The sequence below is a fragment of the Sorex araneus genome, chromosome 5 (assembly GCF_027595985.1).
Source record: "Sorex araneus isolate mSorAra2 chromosome 5, mSorAra2.pri, whole genome shotgun sequence".
NCBI classification, from domain to species: domain Eukaryota; kingdom Metazoa; phylum Chordata; class Mammalia; order Eulipotyphla; family Soricidae; genus Sorex; species Sorex araneus.
Window position 1 is genome coordinate 146,519,417 of NC_073306.1, and position 26,839 is coordinate 146,546,255.

A 26,839-nucleotide genomic window follows, 5' to 3' on the forward strand; every position below is an offset into this window, starting at 1 on the left:
CAATGCAATTTGTAGCAACTTAATAAACAAGCATGGGTTGTAAAATCATACTGATTACAATAAATCTTCATACCTCAAAATTCTTTTGTATATATAGCTCTTTGTGTATATTGATACATACTCATTACTCAATAAATACTGCTTAATGTTGGTGTTATGGGAGAAATACAACTGTAAACTTTTATTTATAACTTAAAAGAAAAGCAATTTTTATGTCAGCAGGTATCCATATATATATATCTTTTATCACTGTCATCCCGTTGCTCATCGATTTGTTCGAGCGGGTACCAGTAACGTCTCTCATTGAGAGACTTATTGTTTTTGGCATATCCAATACGCCACAGGTAGCTTGCCAGGCTCTGCCACACGGGCTCGATACTCTTGGTAGCTTGCTGGGCTCTCCGAGAGGGGCGGAGGAATCGAACTTAGCAAATTTTAATTTTCTCTTACACAATTTAAAAGATAATTATATTTGAAAAGACATATATTTAAAGAATATTTTATTTTACTTTATTTTGCTTCTTTGGGTCATACCTGGTGGTGCACAGGGGTCACTCCTGGTTTTGCACTCAGGAATTACCCCTGGCGGTGCTCAGGGTATGCTAGGATGCTGGGAATTGAACCCGGGTCGGCTGTGTGCAAGGCAAACGCCCTACCCACTGTGTTATCGATCCAGCCCCAGGAATATTTTAAACTTCAGATAAAAAAAGCATTAGTGAGGGAAATCCCCAAACAAGCAAAGAATCATGCACTACCCCAACTTGGTAATTTACTATTTTAGAGTATAGTCAAACCTTTCTGGATCCTTCCCCAATATGTCAAAATAATAATTTTGGAACCACAAAGTCCCCTGACTAACTGAAGCAATCCTGAGAAAAAAGACGGAAGGCATTGGAGACCTTAAACTGTGCTATAAGGATATTGTAATAAAAAATGGTGCTGTATTGGAATAAAAGCAGACACTCAGATCAATGGAACAGAAACGAGTGCCCAGAAATTGTTCCTTACAAGGACAGTTAATTTATGACAAAAGAGCCACAGGCATGGGAAAGGAAAGCCTCTTTAATAAACGACACTGGGTAAACTAGTTAACCATGTGCAAAAGAATGAAACTGGGAATAGTATCTGGCATTGTGCTTGAAAGTGAACTCAAAGTGAATTAGAGACTTAAATATTAGGCCTTGACCCATAACATGTAGAAAACTGGCCAACACACCCAATGATATTAGTTTCAGTGGTATTTCTGGTGATTCTGCTCCATTGGGAAGGAAAACAAAAAATCGCTACCAAATGGCATCACAGCAAACTAAAACACTTCTGCACTGTGAAATTAAACTAGCACTAAGCCAAAAGCATCCTCCTGAATGGGAGAAAATATTCACAGCCCACATCTGGGAGAAAGAACTAATATCCAAGATGAGAAGGCACTCACAAAAAAGCAAAGGACTCCATCAAAGAACAGGGAGAAGAGCCCAATGACAGGTAGGTAGATAAAGGAGAAGGAGAATGTGTCCACAACAAAATACTGTGCACTTACTTGTAAGAAAAGATAAGATTTTGCCTTTTGGAGTACCATTGATGGGACTTGAGGGTATTATGTTAAATGAAGTAAATCAGAAGGAGAAAGAAAAGCACACAATGATATCACAGGTGGGACATAAATGGAGCAAGGAAATAGCTAATGTCCAATGAAAACAAATCCTTAGTCTCTACAGAATGAGACTCTCTAAAAGGGCTTTTTGGAAGGTGGGGAAGTATTCATGGCACTAGGGTGGTGGGCATGGTACGGTAATATTGTACCCCTAAAACATGTCAACTCTACGGTAATATTGTACTCCTAAAACATATTGACTCTTGTAAACTAATGCTATTGCAAAATATTTTTTTCTTTTTTTCTTTTTAGCCACACCCTGCAAAGCTCGGGGGTTACTCCTGGCTCTTCACTCAGAAATTCCTCCTGACAGTGCTTGGGGGACCATATGGGATCTGGGTCAGCTATGTGCAAGGCCAGCCCCCTACCTGCTGTACTATCGCTCCAGCCCCTCAACAAAATAATTTTTTTAAAAAGGAAAAAAAATGCTGCTCTGATATCCATTCAGTTAATCTCCTCAAAGCTTGAATTCATTGATCAGAGGACTGAGGCAAGTTTGCTTATCAGATAGCAATCAAACTATCCCATCTCATGGAACATTCCAAAACGCTTCTCTGGCTTGTGAAATAAAGATCATGATATCTACACTAAAAGACATCAGGAGTCTACAGGGAAGAGTCCTGCCTCTCTCACTGGCACTACTCAAGAGGAAGCTGTAGGTTTGGAATGCCCACTAGGCGTGGTTTTCTGTGTCCCTAATTTTTGATACGAAGGCTTACCTGTTTATGGCGTGATTCTTACCTGCAGTACTTCTGCCCCTGTTCTGCACCGTCTGGTTACACATCATCAACGAGGAACTGAAGGAGATGTCGGAATGAAAAGAATGTCAGGACTTCCCATGTGGAGTCTATTTCCATGGAAGGCAAGTCAATAACCATGCCTTGAGTTTCTTATGAAGTACTTGATATTTTACTGGCCGTGTTAGGAGCCATCTGTTTTAAAAGCCAGCAGGAAACTCTTTCGTTTCTCAAGATGGGCAAACATTAGAGATGGAGCAAATTGACTAGCTCATCTAAGTTCTTTAATAGTTGTTTCAGTGAGAATAAATCAAGACTTTTGTGTGAGTCTTGAATTCAAACCTGCTTTGCCTCTGAAATACCTCTAGAAAAGCGTAGGTGGCTAGTTGAGGTTCAGATTTGAGAAAAATTATTTACTAATTATTTACTAACAAGAAAAAAAAGGTGTAGAAGTTATTTCACCCCCACCCTTGCTGTGAAATGTGAGTTATGTGAGAAATAGTGTGTGTGTGATTATAGAAAAAAATCATTAAGCAAGGAGATTATAGCAGATACAATGAAAAGACATTCAAATAGATAATCTGATTTCTAAACAACATAATGATCTCACAAGGCTAAGAATGGCTTTACCTGTATTTTACTTAGTGTTAAGCTTTACTTAACACCAATCTCTACTTTTCTGGTTTGTTTTATAATGTGGTCAGCATCGTTGGCATAAGCTTCAATGGCCACACTTAAATCTACTATATGGAACAAAATTGCTCTCGCCAGGGTTGTGCTATTGGCTAAATCCTCTGAGTTAATTAAATGAAACGCAGGCTTTATTAGAACTGATTAATACAACTGTATATATATGCATATATATATAGAGAGAGAAGAAAGAAATATCTATCTATCTATCTATCTATCTATCTATCTATCTATCTATCTATCTATCTATCTATCTATCTATCTGGGTTTAATTACCTCCAAGGAACCCTTACGGCATTCTTGTGCTTAAACATGCAGGCAGCTCATTCCGCTACCATTACCCTGAGATGTTTTTACTGTTTTTACTGCTTAGACTCAGACTGGCAGTTGAGATGGCAACGCTTTAAACAAGGATCTTGTACCAGGAGCCAGTGTAATTTTGTTAAACGTCTGGGAAAAAGAAATTTATAAACAGCAGAATTTCTGGATACTTTAACGTATTCTGGATACAAAATGTTGAGAGAACAATAATATCCTCTGAGGATACTCTAGGTCTCATGTATAGAGTTAAAAAATACACAATAAACCAAAATAAAATGAGTATACTTTCATGTCTACAAATACTTGCTTAGTGGGTGGCATAATTTTAGCAGAGGAATAAAGTGACTAAGACCTGCCTTTGCCCTAAAGCAGCAGCTTAATTTATAAAAAACATGACTACGATGAGCATAGTGTGGGAGAGATGCAAGAGATTCCAGGACAAAGGGATGAACAATGATATTCTTGCATTAGCAGATGCTAGTTCCTTAAATTCCACAAGAGACATTCTGGGAGATGCCCAACTGAGCTCCCCCTTGCAGGATGTGTAGGAAATGGTTAAGTAGTGAACAGGGATTCCAGGTGGAGAGAAGAGCAAGTGGAAAGAGCTTTTCTTCAGGAGACTATCCTGGACGCAGCAATTGCAATTGACAGCAATTGCAATGGGTCGAGCCAGAGTTGATAGCATCACTAGTTTATGTTTTTGAGCTGGAGAAATGAATAGATTCAAGACATATTTTAGAGAGAGAATTTGGCGAGTTGGATTGGGTGGGAATGGTGAAGATGGGAAAGAAAAAACTTATCATTTATTGCAGAATAAAAGTTTGAAGGAGGGTGGTGTTGCTTTATGAATGAATGTAGAAATGAATAGGTCAATTTTCAACATTATGAACTTGAGATGTCTGTATCTAAGAAAAATTTCACATGGCTTACTGGATATAGAGATTGGGTGCTGAGAAGGGAGTTGGAGCAGAAGATAGATTTTGAAATGATCAACTTAAGGTTGACATTCAGTACTATGGGGATGAATGAAATTGCCTGGGATTTTAGGGATATAAAAAGACCTCAGATGTGTCCGGAGCAATACTAAAATTTTGAGGTCAATTAAGGAGAAAGTTCAAGAAAGTAACTAAGAAGAAGCAGCCAGTGAAAAAGGGAAGAAAAATCTGAAGACTTTATTCACTGAGCTAAAGGGACAAACAATAGGACCACATCATACTGCATGCAGATAATGCCCCCCAAAATCTCATTATCTTCCACAACAATGTGATGATGTAGAAAATTTTTCTGTGTAGAAAATTGCATTAAATATGGGTATTATGCTGTGTCAAGGGTAAGGATGTTGCTCCCAATGACCCTTAAATAGAAAACAGCCACATTAGAAATGATGAAGTCCTAGTTTTGGTACCAACTTGCTAAAGAGTGGGGGCAAAGTCACTTGAAATGTGGTACAGGAAAAGGTAAGAGGTAAGAGGGAGAGGAGGGACAAGAGATGATGCTCCCTCACTGCAGGGTGCAGTGATGGCTGTGATAAGGGCTGTGATTAGGCTCTTCTTCTTCTTCTTTTTTTTTTTTTGTTTTTGTTTTTGAGTTACACCCGGCTATGCACAGGGGTTACTTCGGGCTCATGCACTCAGGAATTACTCCTAGCCATGCTCAGAGGACCATATGGGATGCTGGGAATTGAACCTGGGTCTGCCACGTGCAAGGCAAACGCCCTACCCGCTATGCTATTGCCCCAGTCCTAGGCTCTTCTTAATGTAAGGCGAGGTCATATCAAGCTCACATTGATCCCTGTGGATCCCTTCTAACAACTGAGTTCCCCCACCACAAAAAAATGTCCAGTCTCTGTAAATACTTATAGAACTCATGGCGCCTGCACCCTGGGCAGGACCGGGCAAGTCAGGGTTTGTAGGCTGCATTGTTGAACTTGACTTAAATGGAGAAGGATTAAGATTCTCTGGTCTTAAAATACAGAAAGATTCCACAGAATGGTAAAGAATATTTACCCAATACCCATCTGATAAGGGATTAATATCAAGGATATACAAGACACTAGTAGAGTTGTATAAGAAAAAAACCTCCAACCCCATCAAAAAATGGGGAGAAGAAATGAACAGACGTTTCCTCAAAAAAAAAAAAAAAAAACAAATGGCCAATAGGCACATGAAAAAATGCTCCATATTGCTAGTCATCAGGGAGATGCAAATCAAAACAACAATGAGATATCATCTCACACCACAGAGACTGGCACACATTCAAAAGAACAAAAGCAACCAGTGCTGGCCTGGATGTGGGGAAAAAGGGACGCTCCTTCACTGTTGGTGGGAATGCCGACTGGTCCAGCCTTTCTGGAAAATAATATGGACAGTCCTTCAAAAACTAGAAATTAAGCTTCCATATGACCCCACAATACCACTTCTGGGAATATATCCCGAGGATGCAAAAAAGCACAGTAGAAATGACATCTGCATCTATATATTCATTGCAGCACTGTTCACAATAGCCAAAATATGGAAACAAACCGAGTGCCCTAAAACAGATGACTGTTTAAAGAAACTTTGGTCATCTACACAATGGAATACTATGCAGCTGTTAGGAGAGATGAAGTCATGAAATTTGCTTATAAATGAATAGACATGGAGAGTGTCATGCTAAGTGAAATGAGTCAGAAAGAGAGGGACAGACATAGAGGGACTGCATTCATTTGTGGTGTTTAAAATAACATCACATGAGACTGACATCCAAGGACAGTAGATACAAGGGCCAGGGGGATTGCCCCATAGCTGGAAGTCAGAGCAAAGGAGAGAAGGCAGATGGAATTGAGAAAGGATCACTAAGAAAATGATGGCTGGAGGAATCAGTTGGGATGGGAGATGCATGCTGAAAGTAGATAATGGACCAAACATGATGACCTCTCAATGTCTGTTGCAAGCCATAATGCCCAAAAGTAGAGAGAGAGTATGGGGAATATTGTTTGCCATAGAGGCAGGGGGAGGGTGGGAAAGGGGGGGTATACACGGGATATCGGTGGTGGGGAATACACACTGGTGGAGGGATGGGTAATCATTGTGAGATTGTAACCCAAACATGAAAGCTTGTAACTATCTCACGGTGATTCAATAAAATTTAAAAAATTAAAGAAAAAATTCTCTGGTCTTCATTTATTTCTCTGAACCATCTCCTGGGATTCGTGTGCCTTTAGTCTGGGATGAATAAAAGGGAGGGTTTGAAGCAGGGAGGTAAAGGGGGTTGGGGGAGAAGCTCAGGCAGAGAAAAATACATGCCGAAATCCTGCATTTCGGTGACCAGGGAGAACGGGGACAGCAGGGACAGCAGAACAGAGGTGGAAACACTGACCGGGACCTTGAGAACTGCTTTAGGGGAGGGTGGAGTCTTGGGTTTGTCTCAAGGAGGCCCATGCTCAGCGACGGTGGCCTTAGTTCACGAATCACTGGCCAGAGGTTTCCTTGACTGTCAGTTGGGCGGGCAACTGTCACCATAATCTGATCAGGCCGCCAAAGGAGCAGAAAGCAGCACTTATCCCCCTCACCCCGTCATCAATACAGAAGTGCTCAGTAACTGTGTGTTCCTCGCTTGAGAATAATTAGAGCTGGCCCACGTTGTTTCCAGATTGTTCAGTACCCATTCTGGTTAATACTATCTAGTTAATATTCAGATCTTCCCATTTTCTCTACCGATCACTTACAAAATGTGGGAACAACTTTCTTAGCTTCAAAAATAACTGTCATCCAGGAGATTCGCCTACTTCTCGGGGGCCCCATCCCTCCAAGGCCAAAGATGGCTTCTCCAGACCTCTGTGGCTCATTATTCCAGACATGATGTGGCCCACTTCCCAACGGGGGCCCAGCCCGGGTTCTGGCTCCTTACCTGGCAGCCAAAAGAGGAATCTCTTGAGCATATTGGTTTTGTGAGGGGTGAGGTGATTCAGACTTCATCTGGAGCTGAGGAACTGCATAAAGAAGCCACATAGCGATCATATTGCGAAAGAAAAAGGATGCGGGATAGCTTGGGGCTTACTGAACCTTGTATAATTCTATCCAAGTAACTCTGATAAGTAAAAGTGGGTTGCTGGTGGTCAGTGGAAACTGTCACCCATAGATTCTTGTGAGTCCCCTGCCTCCTGCATATGGATTTTCCTCAAGGCTATTAAAGTTGTTTGAAATATTGAATATTCGGCAATATGGTTAAGAATATTGAATCTTTCATTGAACTTTCCAGAAATTCAGAATAGTAACTTGAATAATTCAGATTTTATTATAGACCATTTAATTTAAGATTTTTAGTTTTATTCACATCCACTTATTTATTCACCTGTAATTAAACATGTGTTAAACATATAATATATATGAATTAAGCATATAGGAATTATCTTATATCCTGTAGGATAGTGCCCTGCTAGTATCCAGAGATACAATGGAAAACAAGAGAGATGAGGTCTGAATGAAGAAAGAGAAAATAAGCACAAAAGCAGAACAATGATAACATATCAGACAACGGAGGTGATGAGGAGACAGTAAAACACTGCCTGGAATAGACAGTAGCTGTATGGTATGCGCGCACGCGCATTTGTGTGTATATGTGTGTGTGTGTGTGTGTGTGAGTGTGTGTGTGTGTGTGTGTGTGTGTGTGTGTGTGTGTGTGTGAAATAGATGATGTCCTTACGAGAAGGAGTCTTTTCTGAGGGAAGTCACTCTGGCTGAAGAAACTAAGTACACAGAGTCAGAAGTAAAGTGGACAGGGGTTGAACTCATTTAAGAGAAAACTTACATAGAAATAACAAACAAAAAATGGTCAAACCTAAGAATTGTTGTTCTAATGGAGGGGAAGGAGACACTCTCTTTTGGTCTCTACACACTTCTGAATTTGCTATCTGTTCTGGAGGGGATAGCATAGTGAATTTTTTTTTTTTTTTGGGTCACACCTGGCAATGCACAGGGGTTACTCCTGGCTTTGCACTCAGGAATTACTCCTGGTGGTGCTCAGGGGACCATATGGGATGCTAGGAATTGAACCCGGGTCGGCTGCATGCAAGGCAAATACCCTACCCACTGTGCTATTGCTCCAGCCCCAGCATAGTGAATCTTATTGGGTTACCACCAGGCATGCATTTCCTCAACTTCCCTCCTTTGCTCTTTGGGTCACACCCGGAGATGCACAGGGGTTATTCCTGGCTCTGCACTCAGGACTTACTCAGGGGACCATATGAGATGCTGGGATTCGAATCTGGGTTGGCTGTGTGCAAGGCAAATGCCCTACCCGCTGTGCTATTGCTTCAGCCCCATCAACTTCCCTCCTTTGATCTCACTTTGAAGTTAGAAAAGTCCTGCCAACCATGTGAACTGGAGTTATTTAATAATTACATACATATGCCAATGGTGATACTACATTCCACATGGATAGACTGAAATCATTCATCCACCCATCCATTCGAAACTACCAAGGGCACAGAAGATCTTAGGCTATGAGATGCCATAAATTACTCTCCCACTTCCAGCTGTAAATATCAATAATGGTAAGGAAGTATGTCAGCACCAATATGTCTTAATTTTGGTGGTCACTGGGTCCAAGGCTGATCATAAACCTGACCCCATTTGGTTGAAGGATGTTGATTAGCTGAAATGTGATTGGAGTCAAGAAGGGCTAGTATCCACACAGGCACAAAACCATTGCCTGTTATCAGCAGTCCCAGGGAACCACTGTGTCTTGTGAGCCACAGACATCGTGCACTTTGTCCTGTGGTTATCAAACCACTGAAGCCGAAGGCAGCAACAGGGAGGGTGCTGAGCTCTCTGGAGGAGAAGCACATGGTTTGCCTTGGGTTTTAGACATTAGTTAGAATTGCCAATAGACTCCCATTTCTTCATCAGCTTCATTGGGATACAAAAAGCCAAGCAAGATTCTGGTCCAGTCTAACCTCCTCGCTGTAGACACAAGGCAATGTGAGGAGCAGCTGAGTGAGGCTGAAGCAAGAGTAATGTGGGTAGGGTAGGGGCCTTGCACCCAGCCAACGTGGGTTCAAATTGCCAGCAGCCCAGATAGTTTCCTGAACCCTACAAGGAATGATTCCCAAGTGAGAGCCAGGTACACCCCCCTCACCCTGAGAACTGTCAGATGTAGCTCCAAAACAAAACAAACATCCCCACCCCTCTCCCACCAACAAAACCCCAACACACGGTGGTGACAGACCACTGAAATCCTAACCTCATCTTGCTAGTCCAGCGAGATGATCTGTGTTAAACTTATGGACTAGGCCTCAGCCTTCTGATGGGACAGAACTTGTCATTCTAAGTCCATGAACAGTCTTCCAAAGTTTGACCTGAAGGGATGACTTGGCTTCTGGCCAACCGTGGAGTGTGGACTACATCTTCATAGCAAGGACAATGGTGTGGTGGTAGTGGTGGTAATTGGTGGTGGTGGTGGTGGTGGTGTGTGTGTGTGTGTGTGTGTGTGTGTGTGTGTGTGTGTGTGTGTGTGTGTGTGCACATGTCCATATGAATGAGAGTATTTACATGTGTGTTTATGTGGAGGTCACTGTCACTGTTATCCTGTTGTTCGTCAGTTTCCTCTAGCAGGCACCAGTAACGTCTCTATTCCTCCCAGCCCTGAGATTTTAGCAGCATCTCCTTACACGTCTTTCCCAATGATTGGAGACTCTGAAAGAGCCACCAATCATTGGGAAAGACTTCGTGCCAGGCTGTTTTCACTTGGGGTACCCCAGAGGGGACCGGGTGAGAACCCTCCCCACCCCAAGGAACCCATCCCCAGCAGCCAACTTCTACTACCCAACCGCCGTCAGGCTACAGGCTGCTTTCCGGACACATTATAAGATACTCCCTACCCATTTTCCATAATTACCATACCATATTTGATGGAGTTCAGACAGAAGGCAACAAATCATAGAAAGTAGTATATATATATGTGTATATATATATATATATATATATATATATATATATATATATATATATATATTCTCGGAGAGCCTGGCAAGCTATGGAGAATATCCCGCCTGCATGGGCAGAGCCTGGCAAGCTACCCGTGGCCTATTTGATATGCCAGAAATAGTAACGATAGGTCTCATGCGGAGGTAGGGCATAAAAAATGGAGAGACCAAAAGCTTATTCAGAGCAATGGGCCAAGATATATTTCCCTAATGACAGGGGGTGAAAAATGTTCCTACTCAGTAGTTTGTGACTGAAGAAAGACCTATTTGGTGCTCTCCCCCAGTTGAAGTCCTCTGGAATCTTGGGTCTTGGACTGACTATGAGTTTCTGGGTCCATCTGCATCACATCATTACGTGCACTCACACAGACTTACAAACATCCCAACTTCCTGGGGCACCAAACAGTTCTTTTAGGAAGAGTGACTCATGCTCTAAATCTGGAACAGGAGCCCAACCTAATGGTATTAGTGTAAGAAAATAAATAAAAGCAACTTACCTTTGTCTGGTCCAAGAACCTGAATTGAAACAAAAAAATAAATCAAGTTGGATGTCTTGGTGATAGAGAAGTTCACCTTATCCAATGTGTGTTTGGAGCTATTGGGTTGTAGATCGGGAAAACTTTATTTTTTCCCACGGAGGGAAAACCTTTTGTTGATACAGATTTTTAAAAAATTACAAAGAGTTCCCAAAGCATTAAGCAACCCCCCACCACCCTGATTTTCTATTTTTAGTTAGGCAATAGGCAACTACACAGTCTGTGGTAGGAGCTAAATTACTTTAACTCTTTTGCATTTGGTTGGCTTGTTTTTCATGCCAAGATTTGAACCCAAATCCTTATGTGCAAAGGATGTTCAGGAAATTTTATTGTAAAAAACAATCATGAAGATATTCACATTATTATGCTTAAATGTGCCTATTTATTTCCCTAAATATCTACTTTCTAATTTACTTATTATAAAGAATAGGATAATGCTATTTAGTATAAAAATGCTTTGCAGATAGTATATAAAAAGGTATATTATAAAGGAAAGAAGAAAAGACGGAAGGAGAAAGGAATGTAAAGAAAAATAAAAACATAGTCTGTGGTCTTAATGTAAGAATATAAGCCAAATAGCAAAAGAACCAAATCTTTTAGGAATCAGGTGGGGAACAAGGTGACGGGGGCCTTATTTTCTTTTTTTTTATGTTTGTTTTGTTTTGATTTTGGTTACACCTGGTGATACTCAGGACTTACTCATGGCTCTGTAATCAGGAATTACTCCTGGTGGTATTTGGGGAACCATGTGGGGTGCTGGGGTTTGGACCTGGGTTGGCCACATGCAAGGCAAACACCCTTCCCACTGCACTATCATTTCTTCCTCAGGTGTCCCTTTTAAAAAAATTCTTCTTTTTTTTTAAAATGAATCACCATGAGATACACAGTTACAAAGTCGTTCATGATTGGGTTTCAGTCATACAATGTTCCAACACCTCCTTCAGGTGTGTGTATTTCCCACCATCAATGTCCCCAGTGTCCCTCCCGCCTGCCTCTATAGAAGGCACTTCTCTCTCTCTCTCTCTCTCTCTCTCTCTCTCCGTCCCTCCCTCTCTCTCTCTCTCCTCTCTCTCTCTCCCTCCCTCTCTCTCTCTCTCCTCTCTCTCTCTCCCTCCCTCTCTCTCTCTCTCTCCTCCTCTCTCTCTCTCCCTCTCTCTCTCTCTCCTCTCTCTCTCCTCTCTCTCTCTCCTCTCTCTCTCCTCTCTCTCTCTCTCTCTCTCTCTCTCTCTCTCTCTCTCTCTCTCTCTCTCCCCCCCCCCCCCCACCTTTTGGGCACTATAGTTTGCAATACAGGTACTGAGAGGTGATCATCTTTGTCCTTTTACCTACTTCAGCTCTCAGTTTTTGTCCAGAGTGATCATTCCCAACTATCATGGTCATAGCGGTCCCTTCCCTGTCCTAACTGCCCTCCTCTCTCACCACTTGTGGCGAGCTTCCAACTGTGGACCAGCCTCCTGGCCCTTGTTTTAATCAAATACCTCCCATGGGTCCTGGGGACCAACCACCAACCAGCTTCCTTCTGGGGGGATTTAAGGAAGTGGAGAGCTTGGGGGTGCTCTGATCGCTTCATCTCCCCTGACTTTCGTGCCCTTTGTTGACACTCCCTTGAACTGTGTCATCAGCTCTGCAAAGATGAGTAGCCCAGTCTCTGTGTCATGGCTGGGAGAGGCATGAGGGGAAGGGACACTTGCCAAAGTTCCCTAAAGTAGCAGGCGGCAGAGTAGGATTTAATCACGCCAGTTTGACTCTGTCTCATGGTTCTCCTCCTCCGCTGACTGTCTTTCTGGTGCAGAAGAGACCGAAAAGGCCATGTGCAACCCATCCTCTCTTCGGTGTCGTGCTGGAGACTTCACCTTCCTTGGAACCAGTCGTCTTCACAGCACCAGAACTCGGTAGTAGTGATGGCACAACGGAGCCCTGCCTTAAAACCTACGCCTTATCTTGTTTTGCTCTAGTTGTTCTCAGCTTCAGACTAGGGATAATAATATATTTTGAGCAGAGCTATTACAATAATTAAGGGCGATAAAATATCCGAAGCAAGTCAGATCTTGCCCATTTCAAACAATTCAATGTGCAAAAACTCCCTTGTTTATTTTTTAGGACAAAATTGCCACTTACCTCACTTAAGTTCTTTAAGTTTATCTGACTGTAGGGAAAAGAAAAAAATGATGTTAAGCATCATGTGTAACCCAGTACTTAGAGCCCTTTGAAACCTTGGGCTACAGTTTTCCTTTTTTGCCAAATTAACTGCCCACAGTTCGGTGTGATATTTAGCACTGCTCTGAAAAACGACACAGCTTGGTTTTTTCTTATAATTTTCTAGCAAAAGAAGGGACGAGCCAGTATAAAAGATGTTGGCAGGAAGGAAGTGAATAAGCCTCTTCTCATCCGGGGAGAACTGTAACAGCCTCACAATCTCCTGACATTTGCCTTTTTCCTTGTCAAGGCCACAGGCGCCCAAGGCTCTGGGGCTGCTTCCTTGACTTTTAAAATCTGGGCATTCTGCTTGCGGGCACGGAAAGAGTTTTAGATAATGAAGCAGTCAGGTCCAGTGGGGTTCCTGGAAGGTCCATGTGAGAGAAAGGGCACTGATTCGAATGTCATAACTGAAACCCCAGGTGGGGAAAAGTGTCCACCTGGAATGAGAAAAAGTGGCCACTTGGAGAGGTCCCCCAAGAAAGCCAAGCTAGTGGGGCAAGGGAAGGATGCAGAAACACGGAGAGGGGGGATGAGGTGGGACCACAGTGCTGGTTTGTGGGCATTCGTCTGAGCATGGGCCAGGTCCTTTCGATGTAGGCAGGCAGGTAGGGAAGGCCCTTCCCAAGCAACGGCAGTAAATCTCCTGGGAAGTAACAGCCCTGACCTCATGGAGAACTGGTGCCAGTCCGTAACAGACCCTGAGGGGGCTGGGGGCCCCACCCCCTCCAACAGAAGCTCCTGCAGAAACAAGTCAGAAAAGGAATTTCAAAGAAGACCCTCACCCCACTCCCCAAGCCCCCTGGCAACCTCCCTAGCAACGGACTTTGACCTAGGTAGAAGCCCCACATGGGGACAGGTTGGAGAAACCCTACAAAGGCCACCTTGAACAAAGAAGGGTACGCATGCATATGCTGCCTGAACCCATGTGCTGCCTGCGGCCACTCGTGCCCGAGCACATGTGTCGCCCAAGCACATGTGTCGCCCGCATCTCCCCCACTTGAGATGTGTACTTTCATGCTCTCCTGTGTAATGCTGGGACGTGTGTAGGGTCTCTTGGCCCTTGGAGAAGCCTGGGCTCTCTCTTGAGCAGGTTACTCTCCACTCTCTCTCCCACTTTCCCTCCCTCCTTCCCTTCAAAACCTCCAAATGAAAACTGTGAAATTTCACTGCTCGTCTACTCCTGAAATTTCTTTCTGCGCGGCGAGACAAGAATCCAGTAACCTTGGGTTCCGGGTGGCAGAGGTGGATCTGGAGAAAGTGACCGTGTTTCTCCTCCCCCACTTCACATGAGCCACCTGTGGGGTCCACCGACATCACTTTGTGGGACAAGAAGTCCTCGAGCTGCCTGAGCTCCCTCATCTGGAATATGGGTACAAGGCGTATGTCTTAGAGGGTCATTGTGAAATTTGATAGAGATAAGGATGAACATAGGCGCATATCCAGAGGGTCCAAGGCGGAAAGGCCGTCCAGATCAGAGGAACTCTCAAGTAAATGGGAGTACCAGGCCACGCACCCCCTGCCCTGTCTGTTGGTCAAAGACTGTGCTGAAAGGAATGCAGGGAAACTGAGGCAGCAGCACCTCACTGCTGATTTACTTATACACCAGAGAAGATGACTGCAGCCGTTCGTCCATCCAGGCTCAGATCCCAGTCCACAGCCAGTTCTAGAGGGCCCCTAGAGTCCCAACAGCCTATAGGAGGCAAAACGGCCTGCTAACGGGGCATGGGAAGGGGTGGAGAGAGGCGGGAGGGGGAATAGGGTGGGACACACAGTGCATACATCTGAGGCTGAGCTCGCGCTCTCCATGTGGAAGGGATTCTGGCACTTAGGAGTAGCAAGAGATTGCTGACACGACTTCAATAACGCGCAGTCGTTGGTATGGAGTCCGTCTTCGGGTGTACCTGGCCACTGCCCCTTCCTGTAGCACGGCCCTTCTTTTGCTTCCCTTTGGGCTCAGTTTCAGGCCAATTTGATTGGCATCCTTGCTTTCTCATCTTCGAGCTCCAGAAGCCCCCAGCAGTGAACCCTTCTGAAGGAGATCCCCCCGCCCCGCCCCCCCCCCCGGTCATCAGCCGGCTCAGGGACATTCTCTGAAAATAGTAAGTGGGAAAGCCATTTGGAATGAAATACTGCCTTGCCCCTCGGAACACTGCTCAAGTCCACTGGCTTCTGAATGAGCCTCTTTATTCTGACGTGCCCAGTGCCCTCATGCAGCTGTCAGTGATAACGCAGGAGCAAACTGGGCACCCCTTATCCTGCTTCCCCCAAGGCCAGAGTCTTGCAAAACTATTGCAACAATCAAGCCTCACGCTAGAAAACAAATATTCCCAGTCCGCAATGAGAATCCGTCTCTCTCCTTGATTCCTGTCTTCCGAAGGACAACAGTGCCTCGTTGCTGAGAGAGTGAGGGTTAAGGCGCAGCTCAAACTGGTTCCATCCTGGCACGCAGGGTCCCTGGGGCACTTGGGTTCTTCCTGGCCCTGGGCAGCCTTGCAGCCTTAGGCTCTTGCATTGACCCACAGATCAGTTTGGCTGAAGTTACTGGGAGAACATGTAGGGCCCTATACACACCTCTGTTGGTGTCACCCTACGAAACCGTCTCCCTTACCCCCAAACAGCAAGGAGGAGGGCATTGTCTTGACATTTCTAAAACTCTTTTTTGGGGGGAGGCACCGCCCAAGTCATTAGCGCAGATATTTTGTCGTGGTGGTTGCTTGAAGCTACAGAGTTCATTCCAGCAGGACAGATGCGAGAGAGACAGTTTGGCAAAGGGCATTTCGTCTGTTCATCGAGTGGTTTCTGCAGGTCACATTAGGGTTGAATTCTGCACCGAGCACTGAGCCTGGGGTTTGCTGAGGCTTTGGCGGAGCATGAAGGTAGCGAGAATGCGGAGAGGCCAGAACAGGCACCCGGGGACCCGGGCGTGTGGAGTGAGGGGTCAGAAGCGGGAGATTACTTTGGGGATGAGTTAGAATGATTTTGTCCCATATCTGAGCCTTGTGGATAAAATTGCCATGGAGACCGGGTGGGAAAGGTTGTCCTTGAAGCAGGGAAGCTCATGGGGGAGGCCAGAACATACTAATCTCCCATGACAGTCTGTGCACCTCCTTAAGCAGAGAAGAAAAAGCCCCCAGGGTCAAAAGTTTGGACTGAACATGTAGCAGTTACTTGCAATGATAAAAAGGTTCCTTTAAAAATAAATGTACTTAGTACTTAAAAAAAAATAGAATCTCTTCGAACTGAAAGTAGACTATAGCCCGAACATGAAGGCCACTCAATACCTCCATTGCAAACAACAACACCCAAAAGGAGAGAGAACAAAAAGGGAATGCCCCCGCCGCAGAGGCAGGGTGGGGTGGGGTTGGGGGTGGTGAGAGGGATACTGGGATCCTGGTGGAGGGGAATGGGCACTGGTGGAGGGACGGGTAAACGATCACCGTATGAGTGAAATGCAAACACAAAAGTTCCTAAGTTTGTAACTGTCTCAAGTCTGAATCACATCAGGCATTTTCTGAGCTAAGGGCTGCCGGGAGCCAATTGTTTCTGGGTTTAGACTGATGCAGCCAAGGCAGCCTCCAGACCCAGGCCTGGAACAATAGGAGCGGCCCCCTGCCCCCACGCTGGGAGGGGCAGGTTCCCCTGGAGCAATAGTCTTGACCCTTGCAGTAGATTGGGCCTCACCTGCCTGGACCCTGCACTCTGACCCCTGCCAGCCCCCAAGCTTTGCTCCGCGAGGCACTGCCACTCCCTCCAGCTCCTTCTCCGGCAGGAGCTTGGAAAGGGCTTTGGGACACTCATCCGGATTTGATCCGGGCACCTCACATGATCCCAGAACACTGCCAGGAGACAGCTCTGAGTGCAGAACCAGGGGTAAGCCCCGAGTACAGAGCTGGGAGTAAGCCTTGAGCACAGAGCTAGGAGTAAACTCTGAACACAGAGCCAGGGTGTGGCCCAAAACACCAAAACAAAACAAGGCTTGCGGAAGCTCGCCCTTCCTTCAAGCAAAACTCAGCTTCACTCCCGGGCGCTGGGGCCGCCCCGGGGGCGGAGGCACTCTCCCCAAAGCTGTCCCGCCCGGTGCTGCAGCCCTGACCTTAGAGCAGGGAGCTGCGGGAGCTCAGCGCGCCCAGGCCGGGCCTCAGAGTCCTGATGCACAAGCCGAGAAACCCAGAGGCGCCAAGGCCCCGCGGGACCACCTGCGCCCTTGAAGTGGGTGGCCGGGCTGGACCCGCTGCCCCTGGCCCTTAGCTGGTCCGCCCCTCACGAACGCAGCGGGTGTCAGAAAGAGGGGCCAGTCCCCCAAAGCAGAGCGCTGAATACAGACCGGCAAGGCCAAACCTTCATTGTCATGCAAAGGAACTGCGGTCGTTGGGGCGGGGATGGAGGTGGGGGGTCGGTCGTTGGGGCGGGGATGGGGGTGGGAGGGTCGCTCCAGCTTCCGCCCTCCCTCCCCTCTACGCTAGGGCTCTCCTCTCCTGCACTGGGTGGTGAACAGAGTCTCTGGAAACGTGCCTTCCCAGGTCAGACAGCCGCATCCCCAAGGGGCCCCTTTGCTGCGCTCCTCTTCTCTGGCCCCTGCACCCTCTGGACCCCTCAGGAGGGCTGCTGGGGAGACAGGGCGTGGACCGCTCATCTGTCCACCCCGCGGGCACTGGACGTCCAGGCTGGGCCCTCGCCTGCCCGGATCCAAAGGTTGGGCATGGAGCTAACGCAGAACCGACGGCCACTGTCCCAGAATCGGTCACCTCCTGCCTGTGTCCCCTGCAGCCCTGCCCAAAGGAGGGGCCTCTTTCTGTGCGTCTGCCCGTTCCTGTCTGTCCCTCCGCATTGGTTTCTGTGGCTCCAGGCCCGGGATCGGATGGGGGACGCACGGGGTGGAAAAGGGCGGGTCTGAGGCAGGGGGCTGGCTCCAGGTTCTCAGCTGCCAACTGTCCTGGGACGCTTTCAGATTCGCACTAACTTTTTTTTTATTTTTTTGCTTTTCAGGTCACACCCGGTGATGCACAGGGGTTACTCCTGGCTCTGCACCCAGGAATTACTCCTGGCGGTGCTCAGGGGACCATATGGGATGCTGGGAATCGAACCCGGGTCAGCCATGTGCAAGGCAAACGCCCTTCCCACTGTGCTACCGCTCCAGCTCCCAAGCGCTCTAGGCTTACTCCTGGCTCTGAGCGCGGGGACCGCTCCCAGTGGGGCTCTGTGGAGGCCATCAGATCCAGGTGGGCCAGGCAAGCACCCCCGTCCTATCTCCAGCCCCCACTTCAGTATTAAGCAGCTGCATTTTTCTGCTAAAATTTTGAAGCCACAGATTTCTGAGACCAGGCTTCCGAGGAAACGGGGACTTGGGGCCCAGTTAGTGCAGAGGTGACAGGCCCGTCCTTGTCCCATCCCTCTCCCCCAGGCCACAGCTGTCTCTCACCTGGACCCTTGGCGGCCTTCAGGAATACTGTGTCTCAGAGGGAAGGGGGGCCCGCTGCTGTCCGGCTCCGGGGGAAGGGGCTGGTACCTCTTGGAAAGGGTGACAGGCGGCCTGTGGGGACAGTCAAGAGGAGTCTTCGCACGGGGGCGTCAGGCCCAGAATTCACCGGGCCTGGCTTCCGTCCACAGGGTGTGTGTGAGAGCCCTCTGTTGGGGGGTCTCACACACACGCATGCGCACACACACACACACACACACACACACACACACACACACACACTCACGCACGCACTGTAGGGAGCTTGGCACCTGCTTGAGGGTTAGGAGCCCCAGAATAGGGTACCAGCCTTGCATCCCCCAGTTTCTCAGACTCCCCAAAGATACACAACTAAGGAATGTCACACACATTCACTCACTCATTCATTCAGTCACTCATTCACTCACTCATTCACTCAGTCACCCTTCTGCTCACTCACTCATCCATTGACCCATTTGCTCACTCACTTCCTCACTGTCTCAGACGTGACTGTGGATGCCGGAGGTGCTGAGAGAGAAACAGGACCCAGCCCTTGGTGGCAGATGCTGCCCTTGAGGAGGGCAGGAAGGAGTGTGGAGATTACCAGGAAGGGGGCGGGGTATTCAGTGCTATGGTGCGGGGGCTCATGGCCCAAGAGGGACAGCAGAAGTGATCAGTCACTCACCCAAGAGTCTAGTCTATTTCTCTCATCTCCATGGACAAACCTAGAACGTCTGTGTTCTGGGTGTTCGATGTGAGCGGACCATGATTAGTCCCCTGCAGGCATTGTCTAGTGCCAGGGCTATGGTATAGGTCTGTCCTAAGGAGCGGGGACAGGAAGGACAGGGCATCACTGCTGATGACTGAGAATGAACCGGGGTGGAGGGTGGGGGTGGTGAAGGGGATGAACTAACACTTGTTTATTTTGCTCATTGGTTCACTCATTGATTTTTCAGCCTCAAACGTTTGTGTTTCTCTTCACCAAATTCTGGGCCTTTTCAGCCTCTGTAACTAATCATTCAAGTCTGCAGCAAAACAAACACCACTTTACGTGTCTTACCGAGGAGGTGGCAAAGGAGTCCTTTCCTGCAAAAGGCAAAGCAATCAGAACTTAAATTTTGGATTCTTTGCTCAGAGCTAATGGCTACAGATGTTTGGGTTTGCAAATAGGGATTACAAATCCTGACAGCTTCTAGGATTTATGTTTCAAGTAACATCCAAGCCTTTATGCAGCCCACAGTGCTCGTCTGTAAAATTAGAGAGTGGGTGACCGATGCGATTTTATTATTTTCTCTTACCTTGATTCCTCTCATGGGTTTGTTTCCTAAAATATAAGGGAACAGCAGTAAGTTTCTGGGAAATATCAACAAGTTATGTTTATATGCATTATATAGAAACCGTTCCATTAAATTATCTTTTCTGTTTGGTTTTTTAGACCACCCCGAGGTTTGGTGCTTGGGGGCCCAGGCAGTGCCAGAGATGGACCCTGGGGCAGCTTTGAGCTGCCTCCCAGCTTCACACTGGAATAATTAATTTTTTAAAAATTTTATTGAATCGACATATGACAGGGCATTACAAATATGTTCATGAATAGGTTTCAGTCATACAATGTCCCAATACCCATCCCTCACCAGTGTATAATTTCCCAGCACTGGTGTCCCCAGTTTCCCTCCCGTCTCCCCAAACCTTCCCCTCTCCCCTGCCTGCCTCTATGGCAGGCACCCTCTCTCTCTCTCTCTCTCTCTCTCTCTCTCTCTCTCTCTCTCTCTCTCCTCTTTCTCACTCTCTTTTTCTCCCCCCTCCTCCCTTTCTAGGCATCATGGTTTGCAAAGCAGATGCTGAAAGGTCATCATGTATACCCCTTCATGTTGGAGTCATTTTGATGATGTCGTGAACCCTGGTTGAAATTTTATCAGGTACCCAGCCCCAGGGCCATACTCTTGCACTCTCACAGCAATTCCTCACTTGCCGTCCAACCCATCTCCCACAGGTTCTTGAAAACGGCAACTTTAGAATCACCTGTCCCAAAGGCATGTCCTTCACCGAGTCCCTTTTATTCAGGAGCCAGGCTGCATATTATGGTCATGTCACAACAGCACGGCGGCGAGTGAAGTGATGTTCTCAGAGGCCTTGCTGTCCAACTGAACCTCGTGGGATGTGGGGGTGAAGAGTACTGATCCCTCAAAAACCTACACATGACTTATAGTGGGCTCTTTTACTTTCTTAGTAAAAAAAAAAAAATTGGGGAGTCACCCTGAGGCGCTCAGGGTCTAATTCCTGGCTCTGTGCTCAGGAGTGACTCTTGGTGGTGCTTGGGGACCAAATGTGCTGGTGCTGGGGCTGCCACAGGGATGGGCCTCCACAAGCTCCCCCTTCCTGTACTTGCCCTCCGGCCTAAAACTGGGTTCTTTGCATACGTGGACCCGGGGATCCAGCCCCTCGACACCCACAGCAGCGTGAGTGTGTGAGTAAGAACTGAGGGTAGAGAAAACCAATGTAAAAGTGGGTCCTGGGGGTCACAGTGCGCTCACGTTCCAGCACTGGCTTTATTCCCATAGTTCGGGCCATCTCAGCTGTCAGTTGCTGTGGCAGCTGCCCATCGCAGGCGGCTGGGGTGGGGGGGGGAGACTGGGAACAATAAGGAGGGCAGACATACACCCCAAGGGACTCATAACTGTCCTAGCCACAGGCCAAGTTCTTACAACACAACACCACAACACACTGGACAACAGCAGAATAAAATATGTTTCCACACAACACTACAATGTGCCACAGCACCACCACACAACACTACAGACAACATTCCATACCATCACCGCACAACGCCACCGCAGAACATACAACGCAACACCACAGAGCAGTGTCTCACGACAGCTCGCTGCGGGTCATCACAACGTCACTTAGTACACACTGGTGGGGGTGGTTTGAAGGAATCCTACAGGTCTAAAATCACCGCTTCATGAACAAATCACCTTTCTCCCCATTCTGATTTTGGTTTTGGAAAAGACCTTCCCAATGACAGGCTAGATTTCTGCTCATGACGATATGCTATAGTGACAGATGTCACCAGCCCTTGATAAGCACAGAACGGAACCCAGAGGTATTTCCCCAAACTTGACCTGGATGGACTTCCCCAAGAACAGAGACCAGCTGTGATAGCTCTACAGCGCTCATAACCTGACAACAAGCAGGAGCACTGCTGTGCGTCAGGCACCAGGGCAGGTGGAAGCCACCAGACCTGTTCACCCTGTCCTTTGTGGTCTTCCCCTCAGAGCTCGGTCACATGATCTCTTGCTGTTCATGTCCACAGATGTCTTGGTGAAGTCATGGAGAGCTTTCCAAGACTCCTCTCCTGCCTACCACACTCTCTCTTGGAGTCCATTCAATCCACTGGGAAAAACTCAGCAGAGGCTGCACCTTTGGAGTTCAGCAGGAACAAGCCCGGCATGTTTGGAAGGTGTCACCTTGGTCCCTTTTACCCTGCTGCCTGTGACCTTGCTTTATTCCCGGCTGAAGGCTGAGTGGGTGTGTGAAGTATGGATTCACCTGAACACGTTCTCTGATTTTCACATTGGGAACTAGAATGTCCCAAGAGAGGTCGCCGTTACCTCACGGCTCTCATTCCGGGGGCAGGACCCAGGGAGCAAACGAACAGAAGTATTTGGTGAGAAGTGGTGATAGGACATGGAGCAAAATCCAGCAGACTAAGGGACCCCGCATGAGGGATGGGGTTGGCCTGGCTCTTTCTTTCTTTCTTTTCTTTCTTTCTTTCTTTCTTTCTTTCTTTCTTTCTTTCTTTCTTTCTTTCTTTCTTTCTTTCTTTCTTTCTTTCTTTCTTTCTTTCTTTCTTTCTTTCTTTCTTTCTTTCTTTCTTTCTTTCTTTCTTTCTTTCCTTCTTTCTTTTTCTCTCTCTCTCTTTCCCTCCCTCCCTCCTTCCCTCCCTCCCTCTCTCCCTCCCTCTCTTTCTCCTTCCTTCCCTCCCTCCCTCCCTCCCTCCCTCCCTTCCTTCCTTCCTTCCTTCCTTCCTTCCTTCCTTCCTTCCTTCCTTCCTTCCTTCCTTCCTTCCTTCCTTCCTTCCTTCCTTCCTTCCTTCCTTCCCTCCCTCCCTCCTTCCTTCCTTCCTTCCCTCCCTCCTTCCTTCCTTCCTTCCTTCCCTCCCTCCCTCCCTCCCTCCCTCCCTCCCTCCTTCCCTCCCTCCCTCCCTTCTTCCTTCCTTCCTTCCTTCCTTCCTTCCTTCCTTCCTTCCTTCCTTCCTTCCTTCCTTCCTTCCTTCCTTCCTTCCTTCCTTCCTTCCTTCCTTCCTGTAATGCTCAGGGTTTACTCTTGGATCTGTGCTCAGGGGCTTGGGGTCTATATGTGGTGCTGAGAATTTAAAACAAGGATCAGCCACATGCCAAGTGCCAGTTTCTTATTTTAAATATTGATTTTGCTAGTATTACAGACAAGAATATACATAGCGGCTACAAAATCAACAGTTACTAAATAACTCCCTGTCCTGAGGTGTGACTGAGTTTATCCATCCTGGGAGGAGCGGGATGGTGAGTCAGAGACCCCTGTCCTGGGCATGCTGGTGACGCTGATGCAAGTCCCTGTTACTGCATCGCAAAATGGGAAGCCAGAGGGGGAAAGTCTCCTCTTGCTGAGTAACCGTGAAGCCCGCGGTTATTTGGAAGGTCTGAAGAATTCCCTGTCACACAAGGGACCACACCTTTGTTCTTGGCCATTTTGAAATTCCCTGAAGCCGTTTTCACCCCGGGCTGGCGCCCTGCTCGCCACCTGGTGGCCATCGGGGCACCAAGCACGTCTGCCCGGAGCAGGCTCAGAGCTCTCGGCCCCCGGAGCCGGCAGGTGGGCTTCAGCGATGAGCAGAGCATGGCTTTGGGGTCTGATGGACCTGGGCAGATGCTGATCCCTGAAGACCCCTCGCTCTTATGAGGGTGGGCCGGGAAGCGCCCAGACCCTTAGGGTTTCTGTGGTCACGGCAAAACTCGCTCTGCAAAACAAGTACCATCTTTGTTGTTTTTTGTTTTTTTTTTTGGTTTTTGGGTCACACCCAGCGATGCACAGGGGATACTCCTGGCTCTGCACTCAGAAATCACTCCTGGCGGTGCTCAGGGGTTGCTGAGATTTGAACCGAGCATATGGGATGCTGGGATTTGAACCCGGGTCGGCCGAGTGCAAGGTAAACACCCTACCCACTGTGCTATCACTCCAGCCCCAGAACAAGTACCATCTTTGGACTCCAGCTTAGTGTAGGAGCAGCTGGCACCAGTTTATGAGAATTGGTTGCTAACTTTTCCAAGATTTTTAATCAGTCATTATTTGGAATTCGAAGTTAGGTGAACAATGTCGGTGACAAATGCTCAAAATGTGTAACTTTTTTAATGGTGACCCACTCAAATTCACCATTGTCTGTGGTGGCGATGCAGCTGGTGGGAGTATCAGGGAAAGTCATCTTTCCCCGGGAATTTGTTTTTTGTAGGGCAGTAACACCGCCAAGCAGTCATACACAGGGTCTTTTGTTTTGTTTTGGGGGCTACACCCTAAAGTGCTCAGGGATTACTCCTGGTTTTTCACTCAGGGATCAGATTACTCCTCGTGACTATGATAGTGGGGTTGTAAGGCAAATGACTTCCCACTGTGATAGTCCCTCAGCCCAAAAGATGCTGAAGAGAGCCAGTCAGGAGATGGAATAGTATTTGAAGTCATTTGAGTGTGTTCTAATCCCACTTCTGTCCCTTGAGTAACCTGGGGAAAATTATTTCCCTCTCTAGGATTGAATTTCTGTGACTTGAAAATGCAGAGAATGAAATGAAGTTTCTTGGATCAAATAATATAATTTTTGTTTTCCACTTAGTTACTCAATTTGTGCTAAGTATATGCAATTCCCTTTATAAAGTAGGATCATAAAAATCAATAATTTCCAAAGTAGACCATTAGAGTAATGTTCTATAATTAAAGGAATAGATTCTGAAAAAAAATTAGATAAAACTTGGCCTCGATTGCAGCATTTATTATCTCTAAGAGCTTTATGATATATGAAAGTGAACCATTAGGAGTCCGTGTGCTGGTGACTAAGGAAGAATCCGAAGAAGCCACTTATGATCCAAGTGGTTAATGCGTATTTGACAAGGCCTGTTGGAGAAAACATTTGAAGTCTTGGGAATCTTTCAGAAATCAAATCCAGCAGAGTTACTGAAATAATTCTGTATATTGAAGGAAGAGGTATTGACAACGCTTTGACAAAGTATTGACAAAGGTATTCACAAAGTGAAGGAGGGACCCTCCCGCTTTGACAGCCAGGGAGAAGGGGGCATTTCTTAGGACCATGTTCTGATTGGACACTTCCTTCAGCATATAATGCTGGGGTATAAGGGAGGTGAGGTGGCAACACCTTTATAAAGCCAACGTGGGGAGAGGATTCTTCTGCTGAGTTGTATGCCCAGGGACAGGGGAATGGGTGGGAAGTGGGATGCCGGGAAGAAACAAGACAACAAAAAAAAACAGGAGAGAGGGGCCAGTCATAGAACAGGATCGTTTTCCTGGCAAGTGGTCAACCTAGGTTGGATCCCTGGCATCCCACATGGTGCCCTGAGCACTGCCAGGAGCAATTCTGGAGCACAGATCCTGGAGCAAGTCCTGAGCTTAGACAAAAACCCAAAAATGAAACACAATAGACTGAGCACTGCCGTCGGAGGTGGTACTGCCCCCAGTGTTTAGGCATGTGGAGACAGAAACTCGACGGAGGGGTGGGATGAAGAGACCCTTGAGAATTGTTGGGTTCTGGGTAACCTAAACAGAGGACCAGGCCCTTGGTGCCTGCTCAGCTTGCCCACTTTCTCAGCTCCCACAGACCACCTGGGATGGACACCCAGCCAGTGACTGACTTCATCTGTGCAGGTCCCCGTTTGCAGGGCAGACCAGTGAGAGGCCCCCAAGGGGATGAGGAGAAAACCTGGAGCAGTGTCGTCGCTGGTAGAACTCTGGCTCCGACTCCTCCCGGGTCACTGATCAAACCACTTCTCTCGCTAAGCTTGTGGGGGTTGGCTTGTTTTGTATTTGAGCCATACCTGGAGGTGCTCAGAGGCTGCTCCTGGCTCAGTGCTCAGGAGAGACTTCTGAGGTGCTCAGGGGGCCATATGGTGCCCTGAGGATTCTTCCTGGAGCACTCGAAAGAGGTGACTGTCCTCGTACGCCTTAAAAAATATCAAATGATGCAGCTTGACCAGATGAATTTTTTTTTCTTTTTGGGCCACACCTGGCAATACACAGGGGTTACTCCTGGCTCTGCACTCAGGAATTACTCCTGGCGGTGCTCAGGGGACCATATGGGATGCTGGGAATTGAACCCAGGTCGGCCACGTACAAGGCAAATGCCCTACCCACTGTGCTATTGCTCCAGCCCCTCAACTAGATGAACTCTTAACTCATTTGTCATTCTTTCTCCCTGCCTCAAGGAAATCTTGAACACTTGGAACTGTCTTCAGGGCTGCATTTCTATTTTTGTTTTGCTTTTTGGGGTCACACCTGGCGATGCACAGGGGTTACTCCTGGTTCATGCATTCAGGAATTACTCCTGGTGGTGCTTGGGGGACCACATGGGATGCTGGGAATCGAACCCGGGTCAGCCATGTGCAAGGCAAACGCCCTACCCGCTGTGCTATCACCCCAGCCCATGGGCTGCATTTGTAAATAACCCCCACATATACACAGATATCTGCCTTCAACCAGGTCCTGTTCCTTTGGGGTCAACATACAACTTTTCTGCTAGCTGGTAAAGCTGGGGTTCGCGCCCCGGGCCCCTTGCCCTCAAATACAAGTCTCCACTGCTGCGAGGATCAAAAAGTTCTGTCAAGAACTTCCCTCGAGGGCATTATCCTCCCCCTCAGTCCAGCATCTCTTCCTGGGAGAGACAGTTGTGCTGAATTTAACATGCACCTGCATCCCCAGCTCCCTTTAACTTAGTACATGGGCTACCCATGGCTTGAGACATTGTGCCCCAGTGCTTTGTTACCACCATATTATAAACGAACTAAGTTCTGTCACGTGTTCGCTGCCTGGCTGTTTATTCCTCCTCTGCTGGCGACTCTGTATTTCCCAATGGAAATTATATACCTGACACCAAATAGTCATGGGATGCCTGTCTTCTGAGCCTATCCTCTCCCCACGCCCTTTTTTTTGGGTGGGGGGAGGAGTCACACTTGGCTGCATTCAGTGCTTCCTCTTGTGCTCTTGATTCTGTGCTAGGGATCACTGCAGGTGTGGCTGCTGGAGACTGAACCCAGGTCAGCGGTGTGCGAGGCCTTG

General features: G+C 47.2%; 1 protein-coding gene across 1 annotated transcript in view; it reads right to left on the minus strand.

Annotated features, from left to right (window-relative positions):
* Positions 1-26,839, minus strand: part of CLNK (cytokine dependent hematopoietic cell linker) — a 128,594-nt gene that overhangs the window by 16,841 nt on the left and 84,914 nt on the right. Inside the window, exons 9-15 of the mRNA XM_055139979.1 lie at positions 19,831-19,856; positions 19,593-19,618; positions 18,518-18,628; positions 13,018-13,045; positions 10,861-10,879; positions 7,288-7,369; positions 2,393-2,448 (exon numbers count right to left, since the gene is read on the minus strand). Coding sequence (XP_054995954.1) covers positions 2,393-2,448; positions 7,288-7,369; positions 10,861-10,879; positions 13,018-13,045; positions 18,518-18,628; positions 19,593-19,618; positions 19,831-19,856 — 348 coding nt within the window. The remainder of the gene's footprint in view (positions 1-2,392; positions 2,449-7,287; positions 7,370-10,860; positions 10,880-13,017; positions 13,046-18,517; positions 18,629-19,592; positions 19,619-19,830; positions 19,857-26,839) is intronic.